General features: G+C 35.7%; 1 protein-coding gene across 3 annotated transcripts in view; it reads right to left on the bottom strand.

Annotated features, from left to right (window-relative positions):
- The window catches only part of VMP1 (vacuole membrane protein 1), a 119147-nt gene that overhangs the window by 53410 nt on the left and 50963 nt on the right, over positions 1-14774 (bottom strand). For all 3 annotated transcript variants that reach the window (XM_061142664.1, XM_061142665.1, XM_061142666.1), the window contains exon 7: positions 9414-9545. In XM_061142664.1, the coding sequence (XP_060998647.1) occupies positions 9414-9545 (132 nt within the window). The remainder of the gene's footprint in view (positions 1-9413; positions 9546-14774) is intronic.

Raw genomic sequence — 14774 nt, 5'->3', positions numbered from 1 at the left:
TGTGATGCTAATAAAAAAAGTATGAATATTAAATGAATATGTTTCATCTAATTGTACATTTTTTCTCTTAACTGATATTTCTAATTCATTCAAAGAATCTACCACTTGAGTAGTATGTGCAAGACCATGCAGGTGCTGCCAAAAATACACACTTCTTTTGTGGTCTCCTCTCATGGAGTTTATAAGCTCCTGGGTAAGAAGAGAAAAGACTAAAAGTAGTTCTAAAAGAAGGTTGAAAGTGACATAAGAAAGATATAGCAAGAGATGATTTCCAGGGAATGGGAAGATTTTTTTTTTTTTAAAACATGTGCCCTCTTCCAGGTGGATAATGCTGCTAATTGTACCGTTCAGGGAGAAAATTCACAACTTTGGGCTGATCCAGGAAACGCTGGCCTGGATAGCTATGCAGCAATATGTGACTGAGCTAAGGATCACCCCATTTCTCAGAATCCTGAGGCCTTCTTATCAGTCAGGTCAGACTACAACCTGAATGGGAAGATTATTGAGCAGCAAAGTTTCACGACCAGAGGTATTTTTCAGAAAATTATTTTTGCTGCTTTATTTGGAAATAGATTGGGGAAAACAGAGCTGGAAGAGGAGATCTATTAGAGAGTCACTAGAAATGCTCAGGGGAAAGGTGATAAACGCATGAACCAGCAGCAGTAAGGGAAAAGAGAGGACAGATTTGAAGATACTGTGGCAATAAGTAGAATCAACAGGCTTTGAACGATACTGGACATGGGAGGTGAGGGTGGCATCAGAAAGACTTAGATTTTGACTCCAAGTGATTATGAGGATGGTGATATCATTAACAGAACAAAGGAGAAAAATCATAAAGAGAATAATTAAACCTTGCATGAAATAGTTCACAAGGCACATAAACAGCTCTCTAGACCTAACTTTCATAAATGATGCTAGAATTGTTCAAGGTCATAGGAAGCTACATTCATTCATGTCTACCTCCCACAGACATCTAGTAAAAACATGATAGGAAGCCAAGGGCAAAAGGAAGTCAGCTTAGTGGAAAAACACTGTCTAATCTCGCTCTTGGGTCACAAAAATAAAGTAGGTACCATAAAGAATCAGAATTTAAATAAATGTATTAATAATCTTTTTCCTCCCCCAGATACCTATAGAACAAAATCCAACCATCAGTCAAAACTGGAATTTAAGTAAATACTTAGCTTTAAAATTGTTACCTAGAAACAATTTCCTAGTAAAAGCATACACATCCTTTAACAGAGCTGGAGAGCACACGTAAAGCAATGACAGCCAAGGTTTTTTTTCATACTTCCTGCTGATAAACTTAATTCTACCAAAGGGCTTTACCTTCAAAAATAAAAAACACATTTCCCACCTCATTGCATTTTACTTAATTTGCTATTTTACCTGATTTGCTACTCTAGCTACAGTTGATCCAACTTTTTAGTATTTTATTGACCTTGTCAAGTTGGGGGTTTTACAGAACACCATCTATGAAGAAATTCCAGCACCAAAGTCAGATAAACTTTTGGATCTTTATGAAACTGATTACTATAAAAACTTTCAAATCCCAATCGATGAACTATAGCTAAAAAGATGTTAGGATTATAGATTACCAAATAAAAATCTAGTATCTTTTTATATACCATTAACAACTATCTACAAAAATATAATATTCAATTTATAACAACAAAACCTAAGAGAAAACTATCATGTTAAAATCACTGGGAAAACAGTGTCAGAACAATACACAAATAGGTAATGACTTGAAAAAGAGAAATTTAGGTTCCTGTATTATATGATAGGTAAAAATACTTTAATACATATAAAATTTAAAAGTAAAAGAATAAAACCATAAAAGGACTAAAATGAAATGCACCGGAATATCATAATCATAAGGGTTCAGGAAGGTAATTTTAGGCCTAACTCCAAAAGGAAACATCTAAGGTAATGGAATAAAGATAAAAATGTAAACTTCTTTATCTAAAAAGCAAAATATGGTAAAACACACAATAAACAATATGGAAAAATTACTGGCAGCATATGACAAAAAGAATCACCTTAAAAATGTCAATCAATAGGAAAATGAAAAATACACTAAATACAAAAAAAAAAAAAAAAAAGGTAAACTAATCAGTTAGATAAAGGTGTTTTTTTTCTTTTTTTGTTTTTCTGTAGTTTCAAAATTTTATACAATAAACACACTTTGCAGTCAAAAAGAAAATTATTAAAAAAAAACAAAGATGTGGAAAATAAGTTGATGACACTGAAAAATGTTCACAATATTTTTATATTAAAAACAAGTCAAAATAATAGATAGAATATGATTCACCTACAAATATTTACAAGAAAAAGAAGGAAGGATGAAAAGATACTTTGAAAGTATACAAATATCAATTTTCTACAATAAGTTGTATATAATCACTTTGTAATAAGAACACAATTTTAAAAATCAGTATTAAAGGTATTATGATATATATGTTGAAAAAGAACCTAAGACTAATACATATCATATGATTTTAGTTTTTATTAAAAAAAAGTTATCCATACAAAGAAAATAGTCTAGAGTATGGTGGTTATTATCCTACTTTGGGGAGTAGGTGTGTGTGGGTTTTCACTTTTTATTTTTAATACTTCTGGAATGTGTCAATCTATAAGCCTTGACACAATATGAAAATATGCAAACCTGGAAATAATAACAGAAGTAATGAGCTTAAGACAACTTTGTTACTAAAAACATAAAAAATGTTTGCAACATCACTGATTAAGAAATAAAGTGACAAAACTGTCATAAATTTATTTGCATATTGAAAATAAAAAACAAACACAAGGATGTATTCCAAAAGTGTATCAAAACAACTGAAGTATCTTACTTGGATATAGTAATATTCCACAGTGTTAAGTGTGAACAAACAAAAACAAAAACCTTATATCTGACAAACTTATTTTACAAAACTCTTCTGTGACTCATGAATTAAAACATTACTACTCTCAGCCAATTTAAAATGTGGAAAACTGGCAACAACCCCCACCCCAACTATTCCTTCACCCACAAAATAAATAAAAAGTTGGGATTCCCTCCTGGCTCAGTGGTAAAGAATTCACCTACCAATGTAGGAGACCCGGGTTTGATCCCCAATCTGGGAAGATCCCACATATCGCGGGGCAGCTGAGCCCACGCACCCCCAAGTACTGAGCCTGTGTTCAACAGCCCAGGAGCTGCAACTACGGAAGCCCTTGCACCCTAGAGCCTGTGCTCAGCAACAAGAGAGGCCACGGGCATGAGAAGCTTTTTGCCACAACTGGAGAGTAGACCCCACTTTACACAACAAGAGAAAAACCTGTGCAGCAATGCAGACCCAGCACAGCCACAAATAAATAAACAAATAAGCATTAAAAAAAAAGTTAAAAACCTCATAAAACCCCTTATCTAAACCTGGCGAGTAGTATGTAGGGATAGATACACCTATACACTGAAACCTATACTAAAAGTCACAAAACGGATGGATACCGGTAAAAAAGGCAATTAAAGGCAATAAAGAAAAGAAAAATCAAATGTAGCAGGAAGAAAAAAAATTTTAATAAATTCATTTTTTGTTGCATTAACCTGGATGAAAATGTTGCTATGTTGGCTTACAGTAAACAAAGCGCTAATCTCAAAGTCAGAAAATTGGTTTGAGTATTGGCTCTGAGATTCCTGAGTGTTTCCTATTCAAATCGGGCAAAACATCTTCTGCATCATGGCTGTCTTGAGGCACTTCATTCAAGTGTCTTATAGATAGATTCTTATGAAATTAATGGAAAGAAAATTGATAGGGAAGATGACAAAATTGTTAGGGATGAGTTACTTTTATCACACTATTTTACTTATTATTTCTAGTTTACATGTTAACTATGTATGGGATGTTAACTATAGTTAACTAGACGTTAACTGTAATTCGGGATATAAATTTTAAATAAAATGTTCATAAAGAGTATATAATTTCTGATGCTGTACAGTCGCTAAGTTTTGTCTGACTCTTTGTGACCCCATGGACTGCACGATGCCAGGCTCCTCTGTCTTCCATTATCTCTGGGAGCTTGCTCAAATTTCTCACTAAAGAACATGAAACAGAAGTATATATTTTGTTTACTTGAGTTTTTAATACAAGCAAGTATGAAATTAGGGAATAAGAAATACATAGTATACCCTAAAATAGTGATGCTAATTATTGGCTTTATAGGACAAAAACAGTTAAACCTCATGACCATCAGAACTGTTGTGTACAACTCAAAACAAAGTAGAATTAGAGAAGATCTATTCTAAAGTAATCAAAAATAATTATGGTCATAAGAGATGTAGGAAAAAGATTACGATGCTAATGGTAGATAAAGATGTAGAGTCTTCAAGATGCAAAAGTCTTTAACAGCTCAAATTATATGAATAAGATGAAGCATGATTTACTTCATCAAATTCCAGAAGATGTGAGTTTTTGGAAGTTGAGCTCTTAGATGGTAACAAATTTACAGAATGCATTATTTACAACCCAAGTATCAAAAAAATGTGAAGAATGAAATGATTTATCCAGCTTATGTTCTACTCAATGCAGGGAGTTGCTATGCAGTGATCCATAAAGGTATCACATAGAGTGAGACAAGGAACTCATTCTTTTTGGAAATAGCAATACCATTTGTACACAATTAAAACTCACAAGAATTTTTAAAATTGAGCCAATGTGGGCCTCAATAAGCTTTCACTGGCTAATTGTAAGATGAAGCTTTACAGTTTCTCACATGAGTATATCCTCCTGCCACAGGAGAGACAACTTTTTGTTATCCGACAGGCTCATCACTTCCCTCTTTCTAGGAAACATGTCTAAATTCCTTTTCTACAATTGCTCATATTATATGATGTCAAGATCAATTATCACCTCATTCTCCCTCCTAGAGAAATTCTAGTTTGTCCAGTAAGCTTTCTATGTCAAGATGACCAAATAAGACCTTTGCCCCGGTGGGAGGTTAAAGACAACTGCAAATTCTTTGCTTACTCCTCGAATTGAGAGGTGGGTCTAATTTCCCTTTCTGAATCAGCACTGGCTTTAGTGACCTACTTTGTGCCAACACAATGTGGCAAAGTGACTAGGATTCCCAAGGTTATGTCACAAGAAAATCTGCATCTTTCACAACACTTGCCAGAACTCAGGTGCCATGACGTGAGGAAATCCAAGAAGCCCCATGGAGAATAACTTGAGGTCCTAAACCAAAAGTCCAACTGAACTCCAAACCAACAGCCAGAATCAACTTACCAGTTATATAAGTAAACCATCTTGGAAGCAGATACTTCAACTGATAGTCAAGCTATTTTGCCCAAATTGCACAGCTGTAAGCAATATAAGCTATTCTTGTTTCAAATCACTAAATACTGGGGTGGTTTGTATACTCAGCAACAGATAACTGGAGCACCTTTTATCTCAATAATAACTCCAAACAGAAACACTGAACTCTGTCTTTGATGAAACTAGCATTAATTAATTAAGACAGGGGCAGATGGGAAGAAAATATTGTATCTGAGAGCCTGCAGTGAAAGACAGGGAAAAGAAGCAAAGTGATTTGTATCAATACTACAGAACTCCACAATGGATCAGCATCAGAACTGCAGAAGAAACGAGGACAGGGCTGAAAACAAGGAGACTGTATAAACAGTACTTAGCACTGTGAGACACCTTCCTGCCTTAGTCCTAAAGAACACATCAACTGTAGTCTCTAAACAAAGAAAACCAAAGCTTCTAGACTCAGGACCTGTTTGTGCAGGCACAGTCAGACTTACCACAAAGTAGGTTAAGTGAAAGTCTACTAAGTAAATGAAGACTTCTAACCTGCCTTCCATAGCTTAGCTTTAGAATGTCAGCAGCAAGGTTTATAATCCCTAGGCAAGAAAATAGAGAAGACCCATCACTAGAAAAACTGAACTATCCCAAAGGAAAGATGGATAGGAACTGATATACAGAGGTTCCAATAAACCAGGTGGCCTGCCACTCCTGTACCTTGCTTCAACATACAAAGTTCCCATTCAGCTTTATGTACTTTATTTTTATATATAATATAAATAGAAAAAGAAGGCTCACCAGGCTTTGGGGAAAGCTTCCAACAGGAAACAGAACAGACAAAGGGAAAAAAAAAATGCCCAGCGTACTGAAAACTTGAAGAAACTAAATATCTTCAAAAAGATAAGCTATTTTGGGGGAAGTATAATACAAATTGCTTTTTGAAAATAAATATATGACAACGGAAAAACATTTTAATATTAGATTATAGAAGAAAAGTTGAAGAAATTGGATACAAAGTCAAATGAGATAAATATTAGGAGGAAAATTATAAAGAAAAATTAAAGATAGGCTATAGATCCCAATATCAAAAAATAATTCCAGAAAGTAAGAGTAGAGACTAAAGATGGTAAATTGACACACAAAAAATACAAGAAAGTTTCCCAAAACTAGAGGACACAAGGCTGACAAGTTTCCTGAGTGCCTAGCAGAATAAATTTCAAAAAGACCATAATTCAGACTTCCCTAGAGGCCCGGTGGTTGGGAGTATGCAGGTCAACGCAGGGGACACAGGTTTGATCCCTGGTCTGGGAAGATTTCACATGCCTTGGGGCAACTAAAGCCCATGCACCACAGCAACTGAGTCGCTGAGCTGCATGCCCTACGGCCTGGGCTCTGCAATGAGAGGCCTGTGCAAAACCAGAAAAGCCCAGGTACAGCAATGAACACCCAGCCCAGCCAAAAAATAAAAGAATAATAAAACCCGAGTTCTGATTTTAAAAAAAAAAAAAAAAAAAAAAAAGACCCCTATCTCAGATAACGAATCTAAAAGCTTCTAGAGAAAAAACCAAAATGACCAAAAAGACTAACTAGAGAGGGCTCAGCATGGCATTGGGCTTCCCTGGTAGATTTGGCGGTAAAGAATTCTCCTGCATTGCAGGAGACCCAGGTTTGATCCCTGGGTCGGGAAGGTCCCCTGGAGAAGGAAATGGTAACCCACTCCAGTATTTTTGCCTGGGAAATCCCATGGACAGAGGAGCTGGTACAGACCACGAGGTCCCAAAAGAGTTGGACAAGACTTAGCAACTAAACAACAAAATCAAAAAAGGGGAAGATAAGGGATCCAAATCAGGAGAAGAACAGTAGTGCAGAGGGTTTTTGAAATTTAAAAAAACCCCACCAAATACAGACTGGAGTAGGAGCATGCAGGAATCCAGAGAGATGACCTCAAGAAAAAAACAGAGTTGATAAATTAATTTGTGTTACCAAGTAGAAAGTGATGCTGAGAAGTGTTTCACAAAACTGGTAGAAAGAAGAGACTGAAGAAACTATAGAAGTGAAAAAATGATTTGACTTCAACTTGCTGATTTTATATAGATAAAAAGGTTTTGGTATGTTAAATGACATCTAATTAGTGTCACAAAGGACAGAGGTATCAGTTACCACAAATGGGGATACTCAACCATCTATGGACATCAATTCAGTAAATGGAATTTACTAGAGATGCTGCCATTCTAAGTTCTGGTTCCAGCTTTACTTTTAAGCATGTAAAATTAGGGAAGTTAACGACTTCTACGACCAGTGTGTTCTCTCGGAAAACTTCTGTTAGCCTTTGTCCTGCTTCAATTTGTACTCCAAGGTCAAACTTGCCTGTTACTCAAGGATCTCTTGACTTTCTACTTTTGCATTCCAGTCCCCTATGATGAAAAGGACATCTTTTTTTGGTGTTAGTTCTAGAAGGTCTTGTAGGTCTTCATAGAACTATTCAGCTTCTTCCTCATTAGCGGTTGGGGCATAGACTTGGATTACTGTGATGTTGAATGGTTTGCCTTGGAAACAAACGGAATCATTCTGTCGTTTTTGAGACTGCATCCAACTACTCCATTTTGGACTCTTGTTGACTATGAGGGCTCCATTTCTTCTAAGGGATTCGTGCCCACAGCAGCAGATAAAATGGTCATCTGAATTAAATCTGCCCATTTCCGTCCATTTTAGTTCACTGATCCCTAAAATGTCAATGTTCACTCTTATCATCTCCTGCTTGACCATGTCCAATTTACCTTGATTCATGGACCTAACATTCCAGCTTCCTATGCAATACTGTTGTTTAAATCACTGGACTTTACTTTCACCACCAGACATATCCACAACTGGAGAAGGGGGTGACAGAGAATGAGATGGCTGGGTGGCACCACTGACTCAACAGATACAAATCTGAGCAAACTCAGGGAGACAGTGAAGGACAGGGGAGCCTGGCATGCTGCAATTCATGACACCACAAAGAGCTGGACACGATTTAGTGACTGAACAACAACAACAAACCATTTCTAGATCTGCAGCTTTCTACAAAATCAGCTATGAAGTTTTGCCTCATCAGCCATATTCACCTGACCTCTCAGCAACTGACTACTGCTTCTTCAAGCATTTCAACAATATCTGCAGGGAAATGCTTTCATGACCGGCAGGAGGCAGAAAATGCTTTCCAAGAGTTCGCTGAATCCCGAAGCATGGATTTTTTTTTTTCCCGAAGTATGGATTTTAAAGCTACAGGAATAAACAAACTTATTTCTCATTGGCAAAAATGTATTGATTGTAATGGTTCCTATTTTGAATAATAATGATGTGTCTGAGCCTAGTTATAATGATTCAAAATTCATGGTCCAAAATCACAATTACATCCGCACCAACCTAGAAACACGAAGATACAGGTTGATGGACAGTTTTTGCTCAGGTGTCAAAGACCTCGGCCTTTTTCCCCCACAATAGTGGGTAAGTTTATCTTAATTCTCCCTTTTTCATTGGGGAATTATGTTTCCTCTAAACATGGTAAACTATTATTTTTCAAAAAATTAATTAGGCAGTTCTACTATTTTGGGCTCATAAGTGGTCCACCTATTTATCCCCCTTATTTATTCAGTGGTCTGCTCAGTAAGACTTATAAACACATAATGGACAAATAATGTTTCAGTTCTTTAATCTCACTGGCTACATGAATTTATCTTGATTTAGTCTGAGTTGTCTTGTTGACTCTTTCCCTATTCTAAGATCATGATTATAATCATTTTTTTTTTTTTTGGCTGTGGTGGGTCTTCATTGCAGCACCGGGCTATTTCTAGTTGTAGTGCACAGGCTTAGTTGCCCTCCTCAGCATGTGATATCTTAGCTCCCCTACCAGGGATTGAACCCATGTCCCTTGCATTTTAAGGCAGAGTCTTAATCACCGGACCACCAGGGAAGTCTCTACAATTATTTTTTATGATTCAGCTTTTCTAAATATTTTACCCTAAACCATGTATGATTTCTTTTTTTACACTGGCAGTTTTGTTCCTCAGAGAAACTATTAAAATTTTTACCTTAATCATAATCTGTTTAAGGGATAATTAGCTATTTTTTCCCCATTGATCTTACTTGTGCAGTCTCTGCATGTTCCAGCATTTCTTCAAATTCCTGATACTCTTCATCATCTGGTTCAGCACCTGAGAGGCGAGCTGCCCTGGCCATGAAATATGGAGGGAGCTCTCCAATTGCTGTACCGATACCCTATGCAAAAAGAACAGAACACTTACATGAGATTTTCTCAACACAGTGACGCGAAGCAGATTAAACCTTTAATTTTCAATATCACCAAAAGCATGTTAAGATGTACATATTAGGAAGGAAAAGACATGCTACCTGATCAGGAGGACATGAGTTTGAATCCTGCCTGACCTTAATACAGATCTATGCAACGCCTGACCAGATAGCATACCTAAAATTCTCAGGCAATCCTGGGTACACTGCAGACACTAAATTAATATTAGTTAGTTCTCTAGCATCTCTATTTATATCCTGTGTTCTTATTTTTATATCTCTCTTCATTTTAATTTTAGAAATAGCTCACAGTTTTCTAGACTTTTGAAATGTTTTTTTAATTGAAGTATAGCTGATTTATAAATTTAGTTTCAAGTGTAAAACACAGTGATTCAAAATTTTTATAGATTATATTCTATTTAAAGTTATTATAAAGTATTGGCCTATTTTTCTTGTAGCTTATTTATTTTATACACAGTAGTTTGTACCTCTTAACCCACTATGGCTATCTTGCTCCCTTCTTCCCCTCTTCCCTCTCCTCACTGGCAATCACTAGTTTTATCTGAAATTGTTATAACCCCTCATTTTCAAAAATTTATACAAAAATATATGTTCATACGCTGTTAATTTTGTCAGTCTTCCTCCCCTTTTCAAATGATTTGCTAATGAGCACTTGATAGTATAGCTCTTAGATGTATATTTTCTAGGAAATCTTCTTGCATTTAGGATGTTGCTTTAATCCGAATACAACTTTTTTTTGTGCAAAGTTAACAAACTGTGGTCAGGAAGCCCCCTGAAATCTCAACATTAGGATGGATAAATTTTCACCACAGGAAAAATGTTGATTTCCTCAGGACATTGAGTGACTCATATTTCAGTCACTTTGTGGATTCTTGTTTTTGAAGAGAATTTTTTTTTCTTCCAATCATCTTAGGATATAAGGATGAAAACAAAGGTAAAAAAATCAGGAACTTGGTTTGAACTTAAATGGCTTAAATACAGGATAGATAACGCAAGAGACCCAGAGTACCCAGGAAAATTCTTAACTTTGAGCCACCCTTCTCTGCCCTGGATCATAGCGAATGAAAAAGCTTCAGTAGTTTTCAGAAGCAACTTTAGGACTTTTTGTTTGCTCTGTCCTATGGCTCTGCCTGCTAATGCGTTGATAAGAATCCTCAAGGAACTGTACCAAATTCAAGCATCCCGTGATCACAGTGTTATACTCCAGAGTGTAAAATCAACGATCTCCAAGTTTAACTGCATTATCTACATGCGAGCCAAGAGTTAGCAAAAGAATATAATTAAGTGCCAAAAGAATAAGACTAGTTAAATATCTAGTTAAAGAACAGAGAAAGGGGAGAGACATACACAGAGAAGGGTACTGGGAGAAAGCATAAATCATATTCTTTGAAACAAGAAAAGTTAATTTCGCCTCCTCTGGAGGATGTTAGGGAACTAATTATTTTAAAAATCGGAAGAGAAACAGTCAATTATTTATCCTGTCTTATCTATATGGAATATAACTCAGGGTAACCAAATTGATGATAAGGAGAAGTTTCTCTTTACAAAAGTATTCCAGTCATTAACCAAAGAAAAAATGATGCAACTGGAAAGCCCCCCATTTTATAAACCCCAGGAAAATAATGGACTTATATAATAATGGTGTTAATATAAACAGATAGACAGCCAGACATTATTGCACTATGTGACAGAATACATTAGACCATAAAGTATATTCCTGCAAAAAAATAATTTTCCCCCATGTCTCTCTACCCAGGTATCAATTCACAGAAAGCAGATAAATATATTTAAATAACACCAACTAGAATACAAACAGTATAATTCAGACCATGGAAAACTATATTTGACAAACAATCCAGTTTCATCAACCAATACAAAGATATTGAAAAGAAAAAGAAATAAACAATCAAAAAAATTTGAACTCTAATTGGATAACAGATTTAAAGAGGCTATTTCTAAACTCTCTTAGGTGTGACAATGTTTTTGAAGTCCTAAGGTTGACATTTACAGATAAAATATGCTATGTTACCTGGGATATGCTTCAAGATAATTGTGAGTTGAGTGAGGAAGTGTCTAGATAAAACAGTATTAGCCACAAATGAAAGCTGGGAAAGCTGGGTAGCCATTAGTGAAAGCTAGGTGATAGTATATTGAATTAATTATATAGCTTCCTATACTTAAATTTTTTAAGACAAAAAGTAAGAAGAAAAGTTAATTGCAACATTTTATTCAAAACATGAACTTCTCTTCTTCTCAAATGTTCAATAGTTCTGAAAACAATCATATGATTCAAACTCACGGCAAATTTTCTTAAAATTAAAAGGAAGTAATAATGAACTGAAATGAAATTAAGACCTACAAACTATTTTATACTTAGTTAATCATTTTCATTGTTATATTTTAATTCTGTTCATGTTTTCCCATATTAGCAAGGAGATGGTGATCAGAAGTTAGTATTCTACTTTTTATGCATATAAGTAAAAAGGAAACATAGTCTTCCAGACAGGTCCTCTCAAGACACATTATATTCTAAACACAGAAGTTGGATACCAAAGTCCCATAATTTCATGATTCTTACAAACAATTTTATAATTCTTGCAAAATCAACATGAAAAAAACAAAACTAAACTGTGGAACACTATAAACTGTCAGCCTAAGTTTAATTAAGGGGAAGAAATGACTGGCTTCCTTATCACAAAAGAAAGACAAGTGGTATTTAGTCAAGCAATAATTCAGAAAATCTTCTAAAAATTTTTGACTGTATATCAATTTATTATCTTGAAGTTCCTGTTTCTTGAATTGAAGAAGAGTTTAATATGCACAAAATATGCAAAACCAATAGAGAAACACAATAACTTCATGGAGTATCAACTTTACAAAAAGATTTTTAGGAGGAGAAAAATCCTGAATTTTTGTACTTTCAAAAAGTTTTGTCAAGTGGAATCACAAGTAAATTACGAGCATCTTGCTTTTCTGTGTTAGGAATTATAAGTTTAATGCTAAAAATATGGGAGTAGAAAATTTTATATATGCTGACGACTCAGAAGTAATGGTAGCTTGGTATTATCAGTATGTTAATAATCTTTAAAAAACAAAGTCATTTTTCTGTTAAATATTCTATCTACTACAAACATGAAATAGAGGTTAAAAGCCAAGTTTGGAGGGTAACTTGGAACCACTGAGAAATTTAAGGTTTTTACAGCAATGTTTAAAAAAATTATACCAATTCTGGTAAAATTATCAGACTGTTTTACAAACAAAAAGAGAGAGAAAATGTGCTTCCAGTTTCCCTTAAGGTCAGTTTTAAAATGACTTCAGGAAGGAATGAAGTTCTGATATACGCTCCAACATAGATGAAACTTGAAAACATTATGCTAACTGATGTAAGCCAGACATGGCTTACATGTGTGATTCTATGTGATTCCATTTACATGGGGTAACAAGAAAGAATTGGCAATTTCACAGAGGCAGAAAGTTCAAAATTACCAGGGGCTGGGGAGAGTTGGGAATGAGGAGTTATTGTTTAATGGGTGCAGAGTTCCTGTTTGGGGATGACAAAAAAGTTCTGGAAGTAGATATTGGTGATGGTTAAACAACACTGTGAGTGTACTTAATGCCAGTAAATTGTGTACGTAACCTGTTACGTATATTTTACTACAATAGGAAAAAAAAACCCAAAAACAAAACCATGAATTAACAAATAAATGAATTTACACCTCCTCACTTTATACCTTGTTATCTTTAAGGAGTAAAATCAGGTAGCAGGCCACTGGTAGGACTGAGAGACAGAGCATATCTTTAGATATTCCCTGAAACATTGCTCTCCATGGAGATGTCCCCTGAATCACAGACGAGGAAAAATCTTTGTACTATGCAACAGATTTCTCCTTCATAGCACTTATCACAATTAGTTTAAATACTTATATAATTTTCCCACAATACATGTATATGCATTTTCCCATAACTATTTCCCTTATTAGAATATAAAGGAGAAGGCAATGGCAACACACTCCAGTACTCTTGCCTGGAAAATCCCATGGACGGAGGAGCCTGGTAGGCTGCAGTCCATGGGGTCACTAGCAGTCAGACACGACTGAGTGACTTCACTTTCACTTTTCACTTTCACACATTGGAGAAGGAAACGGCAACCCACTCCAGTGTTCTTGCCTGGAGAATCCCAGGGATAGGGGAGCCTGGTGGGCTGCCGTCTGCGGGGTCGCACAGAGTCGGACACGACTGAAGCGACTTAGCAGCAGCAGCAGAATATAAAGCTCCATAAGTTTCATTCACTGTGAATTTCCAACACTTGGAAGCTTAATAACTATTAATGGAATTTGAAATAATAAATGAAAAGAAAACGTATGGAGCATTACACAGAATGGGTGAATTTAACTCAGATGACCATTAAATCTACTACCGTGGGCAAGAATCCCTTAGAATAAATGGAACAGCCATCATAGTCAACAAGAGTTTGAAATGCAGTCCTTGGATGCAATCTCAAAGACGACAGAATGACCTCTGTTCGCTTCCAAGGCAAACCATTCAATATCACAGTAATCCAGGTTTATGCCCTGACCAGTAATGCTGAAGAAGCTGAAGTTGAATGGTTCTATGAAGACCTATAAGACCTTCTAGAACTAACATCCCAAAAAGATGTCCTTTTCATTATAGGGGGCTGGAATGCAAAAGCAGAAAGTCAAGAAATACCTACAGTAACAGGCAAATTGGCCTTGGAGTACAGAATGAAGCAGGGCAAAGGCTAATAGAATTTTGCCGAAAGAATACACTGGTCATAGCAAACACCGTCCTCCAACACAAGAGAAGACTCTACACATAGACATCACCAGATGGTCAATACTGAAATCAGTTTGACAGATTATATTTTTTGCAGGCAAAGATGGAGAAGCTCTATACAGTCAGCAAAAACAAGACTGGAGTTGATTGTGGCTTAGATTATGAACGCCTTATTGCCAAATTCAGACTTAAATTGAAGAAAGTGGGGAAAACCACTAGACCATTCAGGTATGACCTAAATCAAATCCCTTACGATTATATAGGGGAAGTGACAAATAGATTCAGGGGATTAGATCTGATAGACCAAGTACTTGAAGAACTATGGACAGAAGTTCGTGACACTGCACAGGAGGCAGTGATCAAGACCATCCTCAAGAAAAAGAA

The sequence above is a fragment of the Dama dama genome, chromosome 5 (genome assembly GCF_033118175.1).
Source record: "Dama dama isolate Ldn47 chromosome 5, ASM3311817v1, whole genome shotgun sequence".
Lineage (NCBI taxonomy): Eukaryota > Metazoa > Chordata > Mammalia > Artiodactyla > Cervidae > Dama > Dama dama.
This window is presented reverse-complemented; position numbering and strand designations above follow the sequence as displayed.